We start from the raw sequence: 21,108 nt of genomic DNA, 5'->3' as shown, positions 1-21,108 counted from the left end.
CATAACTGAAGTAGCTTAAAAACACCATTTTCTATTTTATATACCTCTGTCTTTCCCCCTTTTTGAGTAAATATGAACTAATATGCTAATCGATGTGGTACTGGTATGGTTTTTTGTATGTATACATTGTTTCTTTTCTGAGGTTGCAGGCCCAAAGGCTGTACAACTTTGTTTGTAAAAGGGAAAAAATATGAAATGATGCAATGCCACTTGTGTGTGTTTGATCACACAAAGCTGACATGATTTGGACGCCTCCACGCGGCAACTCTTAGCCCGCCAGCAGCAAAAACAAGACATCAGTCCTGAAAAACCCATGTGTTTTTTCTCTCTCTCTTTCAGGAAGCAGCTTTTGCTTCGGGTGAAAAAAAAACAGAAACATGTTTGGTTCAGTAATAAAATAAAAAATGAAAAAAAGAGAAAAAAAACAAAGCCGGCTGCTCCTAGCAACCAGTCCTCTTCCTCCTCCTCTTCCTTCTCTCCCAGCACCCTACCCCCCGACCCAGCGCTACCCAACCCAGACCTGTGTGCGTAAACCTCGTGGCTGTTGAAGAGTGACGTCGCCCTTGTTGTCAGTGGTCTCACCTCACCCCCTCCTCGTCTACTCACTATTTGAAATGGCACGCAGACTTGACCTAGGAGACAAAGCCCTTCTCCACATTTAGGGACTGTCTGTTATGTTTTTTTTCTTTTGTTTTGTTTTGTTGTTTTCCAGGAAGCCATGTTTTGTGTCAGTGGTCCTTGCTCTAATCCAGAAGCTCCCTCCTGATACGGGTCCATGCTCCATTTTCCTCTCACTTCCTGCACTGTGCACAGATAACATCCTGGCTTAGTCCCACAGAGATCAATTAGAAACACCTCAGTGTAGGTACAATTTTGTTTTCTGTTACAGTTTTCCTTCTGACCTCGTAATCATAACCAGCGATGCAGGCACGGCTTCATTATCAGTTGGATTTTTTTGTTTTGTTTTGTTGTTGTTTATTTGTTTGCTTTTTTTTTTTGCAAGCATTTGCACCTTGAGTTTATTTCCGATGTGTCACAGTTAAACCATGTAGGAGCTTCAGTTGGGTGTGGACAGAAATAATACCATCAACAAAACAAAATAATAGTAATAATAATAATAATAATAATAATAAAAAATTAGACTGAAACCACACAGCTGGCTCCTCAGCCATTTCACTTCTCGGATGGTTACGCTCAACTGGAGTTAAGCACTGCCAATCAAAATAGTGGGTAACCATTTTTCAGTGTATGATACTCTCATGGATCAAGTTCACGGTCATGTCCCTGAAATACTGTATTTTTATTTCTAATGGACAGGTATTATGAGCTGTAAAGTATTTTTGTACAAATTTAATACTTTGGTAGCATGATATTTATCGTCGATGTATAACTTTGGGAATTCCTACAGCTGTCAACCTTTGTATGGCCGAGAAAAAAAGAAACAATAAAAAGATATACAGAGTGGACAAATGAGACTGTACTGAGCCTCTTTTTGAGTTTTTTCCTTGGTTGGAAATTTTGCCACTGGTGTTATGCAAGTTTTATGTAATTCCTCTTCAGTTCAAAAGCAGTCTCTATTCATTGCCACCTACAAATCACACTCCTTGGCTGAATCTCTTTTTTTGTTGTTGTTGCTGCTTTTATTCCCTTACTGCTTTTATTTCCTAGGCCTGCAGGAGCCAAACACCCATTTAACATACTTTCTTTAAATGTATTTGGTGCTGTCAACAACACACTTGTTTAAAAGTCAATCTTTCTTAAAAAGGAATGGAATAGTAAGCTGCCCTGCCAAAAAGAAAAGAACAATATGACATTGTAAAGTGAAAATAGGTATAACAAGATGTTTTCCACAATTTAACGAGATATTTCACAATTTGACGACATAAACTTATGTCATAAACTTAAACTATTTAACATAATTAGCGATTGCTATAGTGTGACATTTTTATTGCATTTAACAGTTGTATGTCATAAAAGCATGACTTACTGTAAATCGTATTCAAACATGCATTGCAAAACGATACTGATCTGTTTTTCTTTTTGCTGCATGGCAGGAATATGGCCATATAGACCAGCCATTTTAAGATCAGTTTTCTTTGACTAATTGAACTGTATCATAAATGTTTAGTAGGCTAAAGAAGCATAAAAGAGGTCAGATCCCGCCCTTGAGTGTAGAGCAGTGTAGATACCCACATCGTTCCTCCATGCACGCCAGGAGTGAGATCACATTGTCCAATGCGCAAGAAAGCATAAGAGTACAGGGCAATTAGATCTGACACACCAGCATCTTAAGAGTTTCAAAATATGTAACTGATATCCAACACATTCCTTTCACAGTATCTAGGAGGTATCAGTAGCTTTCTAATAACTGTTTTGTAAAATTGAGACAGTGTTCCTCTCAAGTTTACCTTTTCAATAAAGCATTTGGCCATGAGCTACATTCAGGAACTGTCCTATTCTTCCACGCCAATGAAATATTTCTGTTAGACACATACTTGGCCACCTGTGGCAATCGCTGGTGACTGTGTTGAAAGGCACTGTGGTAATGGAAAGCTTGAAGCTACAGAATGGGAGAGGCCTTCTAGCAATGCAATGACAGAGGCCCAGGAAAGCCACAGCATAAATCCAGCACTCAGACAGCCCCGGTGCCCTAGGTAACAGAATGGTAGCACACAGGAAGTTATTCCTCATTGCTGTGTCAAAGTGAAGTCAACAAATTGTGCAAAAAAATTTAGCCATTTTGAAACACAACAGTCAAACAAATACACTGTTGAATCTCAAACTGTATGTATCCATGTCAGTGTAGCCTACTGCTTATGCCTCGGTCCTAGGAGGTACTGTACATTTGTTCTTGTATCTCCCATGTCTTCCCATATTATTCGGCCTTGGGTGGTTACAGAAACCAAGCGTTTTCCTCAGAGCAGGCACAACACTTAATTTAATGCCACATTAAAATGAAGAGCATTTTTATTCAATACAAAGAAAGCTGGTTCTGAATGAGCATCACTGATTCACTATTTAATGGGACCCATTAATGTTAAGGTTGACCTACATTCATTCTTTCTTATTTTACAAATGAGCTTTTTCACTCCTGAACATAAAATTGTGCAGTCTTGGTATTTCTTCTTTCATATTACCAGTAACTGCGACACACAAATTTAAATTCTGACTACAGACAGTGCTTATTGAGAGCAATAATATCCATAATCAGTCTAAACAGGGAGTCCAAAAAAGTTACGATTGCACAACTTGTACAACTTGTAATCCTCATCTGACTCAAATTCAGTCAAAGCCTTATTATATGGGTTGAAGCTTGACCAACAGAATAACTAGCATCAATCCATTATGCCCCTTTCCCTGCACAGACACACACTTAGAGAGGCCTAGCTAATATCACCTAATTAACTCTTCCTGATGAGAGATAAAAGTAATTGAAGGATAAGATTGGAGCAATTAAACATTAAATCTCCTAATTTGATTAAGAGATAGCTTAAACCTAAATGCCTCCTCATTAACCCAAATCATTTCAGTGGTTTTGGTTTATACATCACTACTGTTGTAATCAATTACTCTCTGTGACCAAAACAGAGTAATCAGGAGGTTTTACCATCAACCTTTTAACATATGCACCGTGTAGTCCTCAAATGGTTAAAAATACTAATTTTAAGATGTTTAAATGTCTTCGGTTTGCTGTAAATTACTGCCTGAAGTGGAGTATGTATTTAATGACCAACGTGTCATGGCAAGAAGATATTTGCATCCCTGTTTTCACTGTCGCTGACTTCATTTGCTGATTACACCATATGGTGGTACACATTAATTTTAGTGTGTATCATGATGCTATCAGTTTAAGATCCTTCTTCATAAAGAAAGTCATTAGCCATTCTATTCCCATGTTACATTCTAGCGTACCATTCTACAGAATAAGAGCTCCACCCATAGGATGAGGGTGGTACTGCTCCCTCCCACTGGTTGCAGTGGCTCACCAGCAGGTGTAGCAATGATGATGATTGTTGAAAGGAAGATCCATAAACATTCACAACATATCCAATGAACAATTACAATGTTCTAGTTCTACTTTGAGGCCCTGGTTTCACCTCTTCCCTCTTGTGTTTTGTTGGATCTGAGTCAGAACCTTCCTCATAGGGTTCAAAATTGAACCACACAATGCTGTGTGCAGGCATGAAATTACATTTCAGAGGGGTTTCTTCACTATTATGTAGTCTTTTCTGAAGTTCTATTCACCTCAGTCTTAGTAACTCCAGCTGCCTCTGAAACATACTTTTTTGAGGCATGTTTGTCTTCGGGTCTTCAATCAAAAAGGGCACCTTACTCAGCTGTTCATTCAGCTCCACTGGCTTGCCTTAGCCGCCCACATTCAATTTAAGACACTAATGATTGCATACATTGCTGTGGCTGCACCCACTTACTGTACTTAAGTGCACTCATAAAGGCTTATTACCCCCCGGCTGCTGTGCTCCTCCACGGAACATCGTCTGGCACTGCTGCTGCCCCCACACCCACGGCAATCCAGACCCTTCTCATCTGTGGTCCCCTGATGGTGGAACGATCTGCCAAAAACTCTTGAATTCCTAATCATAATTGTAATAATGTAATAATTGTAATTTCTATATCTAGCCTCCTCTGCACTATAGCTTAAAGGGACACTTCACCAAATAGCTTACTATCTTTAGAAAACCAGTCATGTTTTTGAATGGTCGTGCATCATTCCCTCAGTTTGCCTTGAGATTGGAGAAATACGGATTTCAATGTTGGACTCATCATTTTACATCATTGAAAGCAGGAAGTCCTATTCATGGGTTTCATTGAAATCCGTATTTCTCCCATCTCAAGGCAAACTGAGGGAATGATGCATGACCATTCAAAAACATGACTGGTTTTCCAAAGATACAAAGCTTAATGCTAATCGGTGAAGTGTCCCTTTAAAATAAATGGTACTCTATTGCTGTAGCCATATAGCGCAAATGTTATTCTATTGCTGCAAGTTGCTTTGAATAAACGCATCTGCCCAATTCATACTGTACTGTACATGTAAACATGCTAAATGTCAACTTGTAAAAGACAATATTCCAAACCTTTATTCAGAATAAATTCATAAAGGAATTAAGAATTAAGAAAAGAAAAAAAAGTGTAAAAAAAAAAAAAATGAAACAAAAAGTGCATCCTTCAAATATAGAATGAAAATATGTGAGGCCATCTTTAGTTAATAATTAATTACATGTATCAATTGTAAACAAAGAATCTGGAAACACTGAGCTCAGAACCAAAATGTTTACTGCTTTTTTACAAAACGCTTTGGAGAACTACTAATTCATTATTAACTCATGATGAACAGCTGACAATCAACCTTCATATGAAAGACACATTCAAAAGAGACACCGAGTGGCATTGCTGATGCTGGACATCCTTTAGGCACTTTGGACAGTCACCACAACAGATCCAGTCATGACAATCATGATGTCGGGGTTAGCGAACGGTCAGGGAAATGTCTGGTATTAATGGTTGGGGGAGGGGGCCGAGATGAGAACATCTGACCAAAAGACTGGACACTTGGAGATGATGCCTGAAAAGAGGACAAAAAGAGTATCACAATAGAGCCCAGAGAGAGGGCGGACAGCTCTTCACTACAGTCAAATTTGCAGTATCAATGTCTCTAGCTAATAAGTATTCATGATGCGGTCATATTCAACAGCCATTTGCAGGACTATGGATATAAGATATTTGGTAACATACTGTATGAACTCAGCTTATGAACTCAAAATAAACTTACACAGGGCAGACATTATTCCTGAAAAACTGAAATACTGTATATTGACCCTGATAGAAGACAACAGTGAAAATAACTTGCTTTTGAACAGACTATTTAGAACAATGCTAACTGAAGCTTACAGCTGTATCACTTTATCACAAGCAGATATTCTCAATAGATATGATAGATGACAGGGGAGCTGCAATACAAAATCCAGAAGGAATGGTTACAGCTCCCTCACCTGCCATTCTACAGGTCTCTGTGCAGTTGACAGGACCTCTTCATTTTAAGCCGAACGCTTTCTGTAAAAAATCTTGGGAAAACCCATCTTCCACAGGACTCCCATGAGGCACTGCTGTTGTGTCATCATCACCGCTCATAGGTGGCCAGCTATATGCCTGAGTGAAAGCGAGATCTTCCTCTAGGCAAGTCTCACTTGCGGTTAATGTGTCCTCACTTGGCCCAGCGGATAATTCGGGGTATGTCACCATGGCAAGAGGCACCAGGGAGTTGGATGTCTCTAGGCCGGACGCAGAGCCTGGGGCTCTCCTGAAAGGAGAAGCCTCCTCAGGGTGGCCACTGCTGGGCCTTTCTGCTGTATCTCCAGCAGCAAACCTCTGCGATAGCCCTACTCTTGCCCTGAATTTAATGACTGGACTGATTGTGATGGTGTTCTCTCCAGCTTCTCTTGGGAACAGGTGCTTCACCACAGGGGCAGCAGGGCTGGGGGAGCCGAGCGTGAGCAGTCCGAGACTCGAGGCACCGGTAGGGGAGTCTGCAGAGAGAGTCTAAAGGATGAGAGAGAAAAGGGGAAATGAATACAACCGAGAACACAACCAATGCTGGCAACCTGACAGTGGTATCCAATCCCTTTTCTAAATAAAATAGTCTACTTTTAAGCAATACTCCTTGACTGACAGGACTGATGTTTTGACACAGCTTTTTCTTTCCTCGAAACAGACTCCATGGACGCTTCAATCGCGCCATTCTCCTCAGAAATGTGAGAGCTGCCGACAAGGACTGTTACTCACCCTGGATTGTTTAGGTGGAGTGTTCCAGCCCTGAGAGTCACTGGCTCGTTTGATGCCGAGCGGACTCTGCGCTGGATCGCTGAGCGCCTTCCAAGGATTCTCCTCCTTGACGACGGCCGCCTCTGCTGAACCCATCACGGGAGGCTCACACGGCACGTTCGCGTGGTCCTCGGCACACTCCATAGGCGAGCACCAGTTATACGCCTGACTGAAGTTGATATCATCCTGCAGACACCCATCCTCCTCCTTCTTGATGTCTTTAAGCATTGAGGAGGGCCCTGGGGTCTGGCTTGGCGTTTGGGAGGCCTGAGGAGGCCCAAAGCCTGGGGCTTGCCTAGAGGGGGTGCCCGGGCAGGGCTGCGTGAAGCTGGACTGAGTCAACAGGTCCTCCTCCCCCGTCTGCTGCTCCGCCACCAGCTCTCTGACCTGCTGGCCGAGCCTGGTGTTGCGCTTTCTCACGTGCCCCCGGATGGCCTTCTCGAAGTCGGCGTCCGTGGAGACGACGTAAACGCGCTTCTGGCCGCGCGTGACCGCCGTGTAAACATGCCTCCAGTCCTGAGCCACGCCGCTGCCCACCACGTACACGATGGTCTCAGCCTCGGAACCCTGACCACACACACACGCACACACACACACACACACGCACACACGCACACACACAAAATGGAAACACCACATATAATCATAATAATGCAACACGAAGTAAGACAGAAGGCGCAAAAGAGGTGGAGGAGAAATTTCCTACAATGAACATACGCCATCTGATTGAAATTCCATTACACACCTGGATAAGTTGGTGTGTGTCTGTACTGCATGTGTGTGTTTCTGTGTGCTAGCACAAAGCACAAAGAAGTGTGTGTGGTACCTGGAAGGTGTGTATGGTCCGTGCCCATGCATGCTGTATCCTGCACAGTCTTTGCAGCTCCCGGAAGAGAACACACAGAACCCTCCCTTGTCCATCATCTAGTGTCAAGTACCGCCTCTTCGGTCGACCGTCCTCCTCCACCGTCACATCCTGTCGTCAGGCATTGTGGGATATCAGAGAGAGAGAGGATTTACTGTATGTCTGCGCCCGGAATATTTATTGCAGATCGCATTTACTGACAGATATCGCAGTTGCGATTTGCGATATGATTGATAAATGTCAATATATTGCATTCAGTTCAATATTACAAATGTCTCTTTAATTGGTGCCACCCCTGATTGGTGAGCATGCCCAGTGCACAAGAGGCACAGCACCCCCGACCAACTGTGAAGCTCACCAATCAGAATTTCTGTGCACCTCACGCACTACACACACCCATCAACCAGGCCGCCGTCTATAACAAAATGGTGATATCACAGGAAATTATTTTTCAGAAATTGTACGAACGGTTTCAGAAATTATTCTATATGTACAGTGTTGTAGTGTTGAAATGTCAAGATACAGTATCTCTTCCAGTAATTACACAAAACAAGTAATTTGCTGCCACATGTGGGCTGATGTGAGGTGTGTTGTTACCATGACTTTACCCATGTATTACAATGATACCATAATTTCCAGACTATTAGTTGCGGCTTATACATTGATTTTGCTCCATTTCTTCCGCTATGAGGTTAATGCAGGGGGGCAGTTAATATGGTTTTGTTTCTTTTAACTGGCATAAAACACTGTCCTGCGGCTTATACACAATGCAGCTTATACATAATGCAGCTTGTATGCGGGAAATTACTGTACTTATTTGTTAACCCCATCTAAAGCTGTACATGTGTGGCAAACGGTATAAGACAGATCCTTGTGAGTAACTACTGTCCAACCTCTGTGATGTAGAAGATCTCTCCGTTGCACAGCCGCTCCTTCACTGGTTCCTTCTCTTCCTCCTCCTTCCTCTTCCTCTCCCTCCCTTCTGTCTGCGGAGTCCGCCTGTCGCTGGTGCCCTCCAGAGGGTCAAAGGTCAAAGGGCACAGGTCAGAGGGGAGAGGGCAGCAGCCGCCCGGCTGGGTTGGCCTGGCGAGGAGAGCCAGCTGCTGCTCCGCGGTCTCTGGTGGTGGCGGCGCCTGGGCCGGCCCGCGCTCATGGCTCCGGTCAGTGATGTGGTTGTTCTTCGTGCAGCAGATTTTGTCCCCAACGCGGAAGTCTATCCTGTTCCTGTGGTTTCTGACAGAAGCAACACACAGGGTTTGAAGAAGACAGCAACGCAGAAAAGGAACATCGGTTTACTAAACCAAGGCACCATTTAAAAACGACCAATGTCAACTATTACTTGATACAAAGGGACAAAATGACAAGAATGGCAAATTGTCCTCAAAGTCCTTATTCTTCACTTCACCACAATCCTCTTCTATAACCAACCAACATGGCTTTCAAATGCAATTGCATGATATCAATGTAAAAACAAGATTAACGTCTGGAATTCAGTATTTAACCTACACATGTCACTTTGTAGTCAACAGAGTAGCAATGCTATTTTCTAAATAAATGTTCAATAAAATGGGAAGTATTGCTGAATGTCTTACTTGGTTGCATGGCCCCCGTAATGCTTGCAACAAAGCTCGTTGATCAGTGCACAGTCGTTCCTGCAAACGATATCAGGTCAGTCACTACCCCAACCACATGACCTCTTTTCAAACACAACCCTTGAACACATTAACCCAGAGAAGACCTCTCTTTATCAAGTCCACAGATTTTAACAGTGTTTCCGTGTGTTTTTTCTATGAACTTCTGAAACAGTCATCTTAACATGATACAGTGCACATGCTTAGTCCTAAGATCACATTTACCGTCTGAAGGCGATGAACTGGGAGATTTTGTGGTCTTGAAGTCCAGCGCCTCGTTGAAGCAAAAATAAAATGGCATCTTGTAGAGCTGAGCAAAAGAAGAAAAAATATCAGATAAGGCCCGTCTGAACACAACACCACAGCCTGTGCGTCGGCCTCCAGCCCTGAGCCACAACCTGGCAATCTGGGAACATAATCCCCAATCTTCCATGATCCTGTATACACAGAGATCATCCCAAACACTGTGAGGTTTTCAGATATGGTTTCTAACATGGCAAACCCCAACCAGAGGCCTGTGGCAGGCTAAGCCCTTTTCTCGCTGCTGAAAGCTACAGATTGTGTTAACTCACCACAGTCGTCCTGAGACACCCGCACAAAGATGAACCTCCTGTCGTCGCCAGGCACTTCGGGGGAACAATTCATATCCACGAAGGCATCAAAGTTCAGTTGGTAGAAGGTTCGCTTCTGACCCATGTTTGCAATGCTACAGAAAACAGGCCACAACTTGGAGTCCATGTTTTTATATTCCCAGACATACAGTCCCCTCCATAAGTATGGGAACACATGCTAAAGTTGACTATAAAGAGGAATATAAAATCATCTTTTGGAAATTGATCTTAATGCTTTAAATTAAAAAAAAGAGGAAATATCCAGCCTTTAAGGACATCAATTTTCTTTGTGAATGAATAATGTATCGTAAATAAATAAATGTTTTCCTTAAAATACAGGGGTCATAAGTATTGGAACGCCTATGTTAACCATATGTGTTAAAATTCCCATAGAGGTAGGCAATTTTTTTATTATTATTATTGTAGGCCTCACCTTTATTAGCATCTCATAAAGTGTGGAAGCATTTTATTTCAATTTGTATACACACCATAAACCCTTTAAGGAAGCTATGTGGAATTATGTAGAATTAAAGCTGTTCTGAATACAGCCATAAACATCCCTCCATTGAATTGCACTGTATTTGATGCAGCACCACATGGCCAACGCTAGCTGAGTTGACGGCTATCTTCATAGATGATCTGGACAACACAGAGTGCTGGCGTGAAAATGGTTGTTTCTTCATATACTGATGCTACTTCTAGGTTGTTGATATTTTCAACTAAAAACTGCGTAGAGCACCTCTAACCAGGCAGGAGAGTTGAGGCTGCTTACTGTCCAGCGTTGTCCACTATCAGCCCCGACTCGGCCCGGTGGTTGGTCCTCATCTCAATGGACCACTGGACTCTGCGCAGGCTGTGAAACAGGTCATACAAAGCGTTTCCAGGTTCAATGCTGGGAAGCTGACGCACATCACCTGAACACACACACAGAGAGAGAGAGAGAGAGAGAGAGAGAGAGAGAGTGAGACCGACAGTATTTCATGCAATACAGGGCCCTGTCCATAATCAATCAAGGTTACAATTGGACAATTTAAGAAAACACAATTAACTCAATTTTCTCAAACTTCCACTAATCTATCAAGTTCACATGTATCCCAAGCAAACATATGACAGGTATGGATGGCATCCACATGTATTGTTCACCCCCTGAGGGCAGAGCCCTGTCATTTGTGCTGTGCTACTACAGAATTATGTACTCTTTGAGTCCACTGAGATACTGCGAAGAAGTATTGGAGTTGTACATCCATTTCTAAACTAAAAAAAAAATGGAGGGTGTTTCCTTGAGATCACCGTAAATGATCAAGTACTGAAAAACCAAGGGCGGTGCAGAATGAGCTCGGCATTCTGGGAAACTGCAGGCATTTGTTAAATCGGGTCATTGATTTGTTGACAGTTGTTTGCTCACAGATTGATTTCCAGTCTGTTTTTTTGTATGCCGACAGCTGAGCCAAGCGGTTTGGCAAGCCTCCTCCAAAAGGGGTTGAATAATAGTTTCCATCTGTTCCTGCGTCACCCATTTCCCACACTCAGAACTCCACGGTCTCACTACTGTAAACTCAACCCACTGGTTGGAAGAGCTGGTACACAGAGGAGGGGTTGAGGCCGGATATTAAGAAATATCCTCACTATAGCCCCTCTGTGCAACATTCACTTAAAGGAGAATTTTGTCGATTTTTCACACAGACCTCTGTTTCTCGAGGTCACAAGAGTACTGTTGGTACGGGGAAAAAAAGAATGATCCGTTCTGCCTACAGTAGCTCCAGTTGCTTCAGCCAACAGCTAGAGCTGTCAGGCAGCTACAGTACTACACTCTGGGGGCATGAGCATGGAGCCTCATGAACAGGCCTCCAAAACAAACAATAAACAATTCAGCATTCAGCATTAAGAAAAGGGAAAGAGAATATCTACGGATATATCATTTAAGAATAATAATCTAATAAAGAATAATTGGACTACCTGTACATCATTCTTAAAAAAATAGAATTGTGGATTATCCTTAGATTATCATTCATTGATACATTATGGATATTAATATGGATATTAATATTATAAGGTTAAAGGGCTCACCGAGCAGGACGAACTTCTGCAGCTGGGCCTCACTTGTGAGCATGGCCAGCAGCGAGTGGAGGATCTGCACCGACACCAGACTGCCCTCGTCCACCACCAGCACCCGCACCCGCCGGAACTTCCACCGCGGCCGCTCCCCGCCCCCCTTCTCCCCGCCCTTGTCCTTCACCCTCCTCCAGTGCATATAGCTGAACAACACCTGGAGAGAGAGAGAGAGGCCGAGAGAGGAGCAGCAAGATATCAGACACACAACAGAACCGGATGTCCAGGTTTCTGTGCGGATTCTCTGCCCTATTAGTCTCTTTCTGTCCACTTTGCCCTTGAAGAACTTAGGAAAAGAAAACCACAGCGTTTAGAGAATCCAACTCCTATTACACCAGGCTACGTAATTACAGAAAGGCGCCTGTTATTGACTTATGGCACATTGATTGGTTGTTGTTAGCATCACTATCACCATTTTTTTTCTTTTTCTTGTCCTGATTTGAAAGGAAGTACGGAAACTCGAGCGCTTTGAATTAATTCAAACTGTTGCTGACTAATAACTCAAGCTATTGCGATGCTGACCAGACAAGACATAGGGTCAAAACGAGCAGATATTAAAGAACAAAATGACAAAAAGAGAGTGTACATAGAGCAAAATAAGTCAAAATGGGCTTGATTGATCAAGTCACCCCTTTCCCTCACCTGGTGCATGGTGTACGCAGTGAAGCCCGTCCTCTTGGTCAGCAGTCCAGCTGCTCTGCCCGTGGGCGCGGTCAGGAGCACCTGAAGCTTCTCCGCCTCCTCCTCCTCCTTCTTCTTCTCCTCCTCCTTCTTCCTCCTCTCCTCCTCCTGTTTGCTCTCCTTACCTACCCCCGGAGGGTTGGCCTTGGCCTGGTCCTCGGGCGGCGAGTGGCCGGAGTCGTTCTGGAAGTCCTCGCAGGCCTTCAGGACCTCCTCCATCTCGCGGTCGTGCTGCTGCATGGCGGCCTTGAACACCAGGCTGACCACCGTGGTCTTGCCGCAGCCGCCCTTGCCGCTGATCACCGTCACCGAGTTGGAGCAGATCATCTGGGCCGCCCGCACCTGGTCCGGGTCCAGCGGGATCTCCGCGGGCGGGTCGCGGGTCGGTTCCTCTGGACCGGGAGCGACATCCTCCTGGCTTGGGATGGAGTGTTTAAGGTCAAAGTTCAAGTCGTCCCACGACGAGCCTCCATTTAAGTGGATCCCTTGTGTGGTGGGCCTCTCCCCATGGCCACACATCGGGTCATCGCTTGGTCTGTCCTCGGTGACCCCTGTTGCATCTTGGGATGTTTCCAATACCTCCTCGCCATCTTTCTCCGAGGCACCTGCCCCGTTCGCCTGCTCGCCAGGTGTGTTTTTACCTGCCTCTGCTTCGGCCCGCGCCCTCAACCTCTCCTCCTGTGCCTCCCTCAGCACCCGCCGGACGTCCAGGTCGATGCGCCAGGGCTTCGCCCCGCCCTCGTCCACGCTGCGGGTCAAGCGCGCCAGCCGCTCGCTGATGCCCGTCTCGTAGCTGTGCAGGTTGCGCAGCGCCACCCGCTGGCGCTCCAGCACCACCACGCCCTGCTCCTTCATGAAGTGCACGGCCGCCCACACGGACAGCTCGGGCACCTCGGCGCAGAGGAGACCCTCCAGGTCGCGGAGCTCCACGTAGGTGCTGCCCGACAGCTGGCACTGGCGCTTCAGCTCGCCGTACACCTGCAGCGCGTGCCGCTGCAGCTCCGGAATGCCCCGGAACAGGCCGCACGCCGCAAAGGCCTCCAGGCGAGCCTCGCAGCGGATCAAGTGGAGCTCCTTGTAGAGGATCTACGCAAAACACGGAGAGATGGAGCGAGGGTGGGCAGAGAGAGAGAGAGAGAGCAAGAGAGAGAGAGAGAGAGAGAGAGAGAGAGCGAGGGTGGGCAGAGAGAGAGAGAGAGAGAGAGGGAGGGCGGGCGAGCAGAGAGTGAGAGTGAGGAAGTGAGTAAGAGAGAGAGAGAGAGAGAGACAGAGAGAGAGGGCGGGCGGGCGGACAGAGAGTGAGAGTGAGGGAGTGAGTAAGAGAGAGAGAGAGAGGGCGGGCCGAGAGTGAGAGTGAGAGTGAGAGGGAAGGAAGAAGGGAGGGGGAGACAAAAAGAAAATCAGAATGAAGTATCAAGCAGTTTAACACATAGGGACTATTTTTACACACTTTACTGCAGCTGGTGGTTACACCACAACAACAACAACAACAACAACAACAACAAGGAAGTGTGTTGGTGTTACATTGGTGTTAAAGTCCAGTTAGATAGAGCAGCCCTTTTTAGATTAAACACTAGTGGGAGCTGTTTTGCCACACTGGTGGCCCCCCGCCACAAAGCAATTGCTGCTGCAGTTTCAGAATTAGGGCAGGCACACAATATTGTCCCGGTTGGCTTGCAAGCTATCTTGCCCAAGTGTCCTCCTCCACTGGCTGGGGTTCACATCGTAGTTTAACAATACACAGCAATACTAATCAGAGGTTAACACCTGTTCAGTTTTACTCCACAAAGATATTGTCATAGACATTAAAGCAACACTAAAGCACTTTTCCTCTGTCGCACACACGCTATTTGTTTATCCAGCAAATAACAGACAAGGCAGAATATGTTGCATGATCTTATGAAAATATGATGTATTGCGACATCGAAGCAAGTCAAATTTGTAGTTTCTGATGTCTCATTTCATCGAACTACAGATACACTAACCCACCTCGTAAAGTTACTAGTGCGGTTATCGCCGATAGAGGGCCGCAAAGTGAAAGTAGAAGTGCTGTTCATCCTGTTACGAGTTGATGAACCGTTGAAATGATTTTGGAAACATTATTTCAAGGTCCGAAAAACTCTTTAGTGTTGCTTTAATGGGATGAGCTCCCAAAAGCTGACATTTACTGCACCATAACGCAGTGCGGTATGTCAACAATATCGCACAAACAGGCAAATAGGGCAGGCCAAGGTTGTCTGGAGGTCACACTAGCCTGCCCTCACATAGGAAACTATAATCGGATACACAAAACTCTTCTGTGAGGGGCCCACACATAGGGCAGGATGTGCTTAGATGAGGTGGGTGTTGAGATGGGGTATTTCCTGAGGTAAATCCCACGGTGACCTAATGCACATCCTTAAACTGGTCCTGAGTCTGTGGGGGGTGAAGCAACTGCAATGGAAAGGCTATAGTCTATGACCTATGGCCTATGAAACTTTTCCATTTGTCTCATGTAGGCTTTCAAAAAGCCTTTTGCAGGCATTTCTTCAGTTTCATTTTTCGTTTCCCTCATCAATCAAGATAACACTTGAAAGATTATTTCTATTCTTTCAAAACCCTGCTGCCAGACTCTTAAATAAAATCAGAAGGTGTGAGCACATCACTCCTGTTCTAACATCACTACACTGGCTCCCAATGTGCTGGAGAATTGATTTTAAAATGTTACTCATTACGTACATTTAAAGCTCTTCGTGGCCTTTCCCCTGGTTACGTTTCTGATATGCTAGTGCCCTACAGTCCTACATGCATATCAAGGTCTACAGGCAAAGGTTTATCAATTATTCCTGTGTCCTGGCTTGTTTCTAAAGAGGACAGATATTTTTCTGTGTTAGTCCAAAAGCTCTGAAATGCACTACCTGAGCAAATAAGATTGGCTGATTCTGTGACATCTTTTAACTTTGTTTTATTATTTTAATAAATTATTAGTATTAGTATTATTATTATTATTATTATTATTATTATTATTATTATTATTATTATTATATAATATTTGAAAATGTGACTTGAGCTCTTAAACAAAACTAAAAACTGTGGTTGTGGGACTTCTGAAATCCCCAGGGAACATTTGTGTCCTTTACCACTGGCTGAGTGTTTGAGGGCTGTGGTTTTAACCCCCGCCCCCATCCTAACCCACACACAACTCTAGCACACGCTCTCTTCCACTTCCTCTGTCCTCTTTTGACTCAAACAGGAAATAGACGTGTTTTTGCAGCAGTGACATCTGCTCAACATTGACTCGCGTCACAATATTTTACATGTCAGTGAAAAAAGGTGGTAAGGGTAGGAGTGCCCGATGAAGTGTGCACTGTGCAGTCAAGCTATTAATAATACTACTACTAATAATAATAATAATTATTATTATTATAGTAGTAGTAGTAGTAGTAGTAGTAGTATCATCATTAAATATCAATAATGAATATTATTAAAATTATAATGAAATTATAGGTACCGTAATTTCCCGACTATTAGCCGCGGCAGTACATTGATTTTGCAAAGTTTCTTCAGCTATGAGGTTAATAAAGTGGGGCAGTTAAAATGGTTTTGTTTCTTTTAACTTGCGTAAAACACTGTCCTGCGGCTTATACAAAATGCGGCTTACTGTAAAAACATAAATGACAACATTAACTTGGTAAAGATACAGCAAAAGTCCTTGCATGTGTACATGTGGACATTAAATACTGTACTGTAAATGCACGATTAGTGCTGCCAGATGTACACACCATCACACAAGATATACAAATATCCAAGATTACACATTTCTTAGATCCTCTTTTTTTAAGGACACTCACTTGAAAAAGCAGAATGGAGGCATGAGTCTGTTAGAATTTTGAAAAAAATGAATCGCACTATCATGGAAATGTAGGGAAATACACTGCAATTTACTACCTGTTTTAGTCAGAAAGTTCTGATGTAATTACAAAGGAATCTGAATCTCACATCTGCATATGTTTACTGTATGTGTCAGGAAAATCTTCCCAATATTACAAGACACAAGAACCACAAAAGGAGAGAGTGCCCAGAGAGGAATTCTCCCCTCTCCAAAACAGTCTCTGACCTCTTCAACGCAAAGAGGTTCTTTTATTAAAGCAAAGCAGAGCAAAACACGTCAGCATGACCTTCGATCATCATTCCTCCCTAAATTCATCCTCTCGCTCATCCCCAGTTTCTTATCTTTGCAGGTGCATAGCTTTCCTGTGAGGCCCCTCTATGTTCCTGTGAATAACAACTTTGAGCACACATATATGAAACTGTGAATTATAACTTTGACGCACACAAATGAAGTTAATCATTATAATATATGTTATATGCATTTCTTTGTCATGTCTCGTTTTGGAACAGTAGCTTTGGTACTAGCTGCTACTTTAAGTGTACCACCAACAACTCTTGAGGCATGCTTCCGCACATGAACAGATGTGAGTGAGTGGCATTACTGCCTTCATTCACCACAGCTGTTTCTGTCTTATTTTCTCTAATAACACCTGCTAGAACTGAGGTGTGTGAGCCAACTCAAATCCGAGAGAGATGTTGCTCTTGCGGAGTCCTTTCTAATCTCATGTCTGAGTGTTATTTGCCGTGTATGCACAATTCTACACTGCAGTAAATGTTTTATTTTATATATCAGGGATGCATACAGGTAAGGTGTGAAACAGGTGAGCTGTAGAAGCAGTGCCATTGGTGTCCCTACCTCAAACGGGCGCAGTGCCAAGACAGAATCTCACCAGATCCCAGCCGTGGCGCGACTGGCTGGGACACCTGCACCGCATTCCGGCGACCCGGGTTCGATTCCCGCCCCTTGGTCCTTTCCGGATCCCTCCCCAACACTCTCTACCACTCACTTCCTGTCTCTCTCTACTATCATTAATAGTATCATTAAAAGGCATAAAAGGCCAAAAAATATATTTAAAAAAAAAAAGATAGAATCTGGCCAGAGGTCATTTGCCATAACCAATCCCCATCTCTCCCCCTCACTCAACTCCTGTCCACTCCTCACTATACCGCATAGAACCTAAAAATGGGGCGGGCTCTAAACCATGACAGATAGAGGAGAATGATTGGTACCGCTTTGTGCACAGACAATGGCTGCCTTGCAGGGGGTTAAGGTAGTATTAAATGCCATGGACAATGACTTGTTAACCAGTGTGGGGGAGGAGAGTAGTGACGGCTAATTTAGCTAATTCCATCAATTCCATCAATTCCATCAGTTCTATCTATTGCCCCAACACAAGCATTGCTGACTGCAGTGTACACTGAGCACAGCTGCAAAACTATGAGCGATCTCTACTCTCTGAAGTAGATAATCATCTCTGTTCAAGGAGGGAGTAGATCCTATGCACTTCTGCAAACAACTGGTGCCTCCACGGCAGGGGACAAGCTTATCAAACTGAGGAAGGATCCCGGTGCAGTTTTGAGACTTCATTTTTTAATGCAATGATGCACAGCAATTGTAAGATATTAATCTCTACTCTCTGTAGCTGAATTATGATCTATTTCTGCATAGCGAGTGCCGTGATGTACTCACATAGCTGAAGCCCAGCTTCCACACTTGTGTCTGGATGATCTCTTCCAGATGGTCCAGCAGGCCCTCGGCCAGCCCCACCTCAGCGCTGTCCTGCCGGGTGTCCTGGTCCTTCTTCTTGCCCATCCCCAGGAGCTCCTTGAACTGCCGGGGCAGTAGGGTGGGCAGGTGCTTCATGACCAGCGGGTTACATTTGGCCGCACGCACACACACACCTGCAACTGCGGAGGGCAAAAGGGAGAGTTTTGAGGGATCTAATAGGCATTACTAGGGGGGGGGGTTTGGGTTTTTTTAGTAGTTATAGTTATTTTTTAAGTACTAGTTATCAAATTAGCTCTAGTTAGACTTTTTTTTCCGCACTTTGCTTGTTATTTATATGAGGGCATGCATACTGTGTCTGACTAAAAGGAGTTGGGCAAAATGGGTCCATGCAATGTCATCACATATAGGGAAGAAAAGCACACTAACAAAGCAGAGTGAATTATGATGTGAATTGTCCATTAGATGCAAGAGTACTGACAAAGAAATGCATATAACATATATATTATAATGATTAACTTCACTTGTGTGCGTCAAAGTTATAATTCACAGTTTCATACGTATATGTGTGCTCAAAGTTGTTATTCACAGGAACATAGAGGTACCTCACAGGAAAGCTATGCACCTGCAAAGATAAGAAACTGGGGATGAGAGGGGGAGGATGAATTTAGGGAGGAATGATGAAGTACCGACCGAAGGTCATGCTGACACGTTTAGCTCTGCTTTGCTTTAATAAAAGAACCTCTTTGAGTTGAAGAGGTCAGAGACTGTTTTGCAGAAGGGAGAATTTTCCTCTCTGGGCAGAGTTGCTGCTAAAAACGATACTACATGTCGTGGTTCTTGTGTCTTTATTTTGGGAAGATTTTCCTGACAAATACCCATGAATCTGAACAAACTGTATCACCCATAACGCACCCCCCTAAAGCAAACTGTAACACTTGATTCAGATTTCTTTATTGTTGCATCTTGATCTATATTCACACAAAAAAAAGAGCTAAATTCTTAGGTGTTGTCCTCCTCTTGACCTACGGCAGCTTAAAACAATAGGGACATACAGTAGGCGTACAGTATTAGAAGGTGTTTAACAGCCGTATTGCCTGGTGGAACAAGGAATCCCTGGGCCTGCTTATCCTGGCTCTGAGGTTTCAGTGCCGACTACCAGAAGGCAACAGCTGGAGAAGACCATTGCTGGGATGGCTGGTGTCTACAGTAAAGTCCATCATGGGAGAGCCAAACAGCTGGATTCAGACACAGTTTGCAGGCCTCAACCACAATTCTCTGAACTATATGTCCCCTTACCTGATTTGGATACATGATCCTTCATGTGGGATGCAGCGGTCTTGTATTTCTCCACATCCGCAAACTCCTCTAGGAGTGCGGGCAGGGTGCGGAGGCCCACTTCTGTCTCCGTCGACAGCCATTCATTGAACTGCGTTACGTGCTCAGGGGACACGCCACATGCATTCAGAAACAGGAACACGACGGAGCGGCTGTCTTCGCCCGTCAGGTCACTGCGAAGAGCGTACGAGGGGAAGCCCTGGACGACTGCCCGGCCCTTTCTCGGTTGCCCCACCCGACAGGTGATCTGCCACCAGGGGTTCGTGAGGGGGAATCGGCCCTCGAGCCGCAGAGTCTGAGTGGAGCCCAAGATCTGGAAGTCAACTAGAGGGTCATCAGAGCACAGGAAATGTCAGGAAACTGCACACAACACACAGCAGGAATGCAGAAAGAATCATAATCATAATCATAATCATAATTCATCAGCCCTTAATTTTGTTTTAAATGCACAAATGTGGAATTTGTTTTGAATCTAGTTGTAATTCCTCTCTCTGATGCAATACCACAGAGTTAAGCAAGCAAACCGTTGGCATTTTTTTTTCTTCAAAATTCACATTGTGAAAGTCAAAACAAACCCGGTCACTTTGACATGACGCAGGTAACAACCGCAGACATCAGGAAACAAGGAACTCAGATGACACTGAGCGCACATATCGCAAGCCTATTACCAAATCCTTTCTCACTATCAAGCTCTTTAAGGTAAATATGCATATTGCTCCAATGTATTAAAACGCAAGGTAGGCCTATTGCATGACGTTACTGTTTCGAGCATTATTCGATCTGACAGCAACAGCATGATATGACTCAGGTCATCAAGATAACATGACATGCATTTCACTTTCCACCTATGCTGGGCGGTGTTACAGTACTTTACCTTCGAGTCGTGGTGACACAGATGACTGAAACATGCGCCCTCCATTAGACAAGCTTTCCATTTCAGCCATGTCTGGAAACTCTGGGTCTTCCTCCTCCTCGTCATCTTCGGGGTCCGAGCCCTCATCTTGGTTTCTTTGCGCCTCTTGCTTCGGTGGTAAGATAAAGCCAACTAAAACTCTGCCACGCGGAGATGAGGTTGCAGCTGACATCGTAGGGTATAATGGGGGGAAACGCCCCCCTGAAATTTTCTGGTGTAGCCTACAGTATCAAGTACTCCCAAGTAACCTACATATTTCTTTCCCGCCGCCTTTCCGAAAGTAACCAAACAGTTGAGTTGACAGTGTAGGAACTTCCGGTTCATTGAAACGTAGTGAAATAAAAGACCTGAGTTAAAAGTCTTCAAAATAAAGTGTTGAAATAAACGTGGAATAAACCGGGTAAAACAGTTACAACCACAAAAAAAGTAGCTAATGCAGCTTAAAGATGTATCTAACATTTCTACTTCATCATCCCCTTATAAATACTGTATGTCCAAAATTGGATAAATAAAAATAAAATATC

The 21,108-nt window shown here is 44.1% G+C and overlaps 1 protein-coding gene across 1 annotated transcript; it reads right to left on the bottom strand.

Annotated features, from left to right (window-relative positions):
- Positions 1–5,278: 5,278 nt before the first annotated feature.
- Positions 5,279–20,875, bottom strand: helb (helicase (DNA) B). Its single transcript, XM_062527955.1, has 14 exons — positions 20,546–20,875; positions 19,633–19,995; positions 18,298–18,515; positions 12,699–13,823; positions 12,015–12,213; positions 10,720–10,861; positions 9,909–10,042; positions 9,562–9,646; positions 9,298–9,357; positions 8,599–8,938; positions 7,667–7,816; positions 6,802–7,407; positions 6,012–6,558; positions 5,279–5,584 (listed from the first exon to the last, which is right to left on the bottom strand). Exons 1-13 carry the CDS (start codon positions 20,754–20,756, stop codon positions 6,052–6,054), a joined length of 4,140 nt encoding a protein of 1,379 aa, XP_062383939.1. The 5' UTR covers positions 20,757–20,875; the 3' UTR covers positions 5,279–5,584; positions 6,012–6,051.
- Between the last annotated feature and the right edge of the window lie 233 nt (positions 20,876–21,108).

This window comes from Sardina pilchardus, chromosome 23 (genome assembly GCF_963854185.1).
Source record: "Sardina pilchardus chromosome 23, fSarPil1.1, whole genome shotgun sequence".
Taxonomy (NCBI): Eukaryota; Metazoa; Chordata; class Actinopteri; order Clupeiformes; family Clupeidae; genus Sardina; species Sardina pilchardus.
The sequence above is the reverse complement of the archived record's forward strand: the minus strand, read 5'-3'. Positions and strand labels throughout refer to the sequence as shown.

What these genes read in the sequence shown, in the direction of transcription:
- helb (XM_062527955.1), bottom strand. Translation starts at nt 20,756, where the DNA reads ATGTCAGCTGCAACCTCATCTCCGCGTGGCAGAGTTTTAGTTGGCTTT. An exon ending in CTGCGTACACCATGCACCAG is followed by an intron (nt 12,214 to 12,698) that starts GTGAGGGAAAGG and finishes CTCTCTCTCCAG; the next exon opens with GTGTTGTTCAGCTATATGCA. An exon ending in ATAGTGGACAACGCTGGACA is followed by an intron (nt 10,043 to 10,719) that starts GTAAGCAGCCTC and finishes TGTTTTCTGTAG; the next exon opens with CATTGCAAACATGGGTCAGA.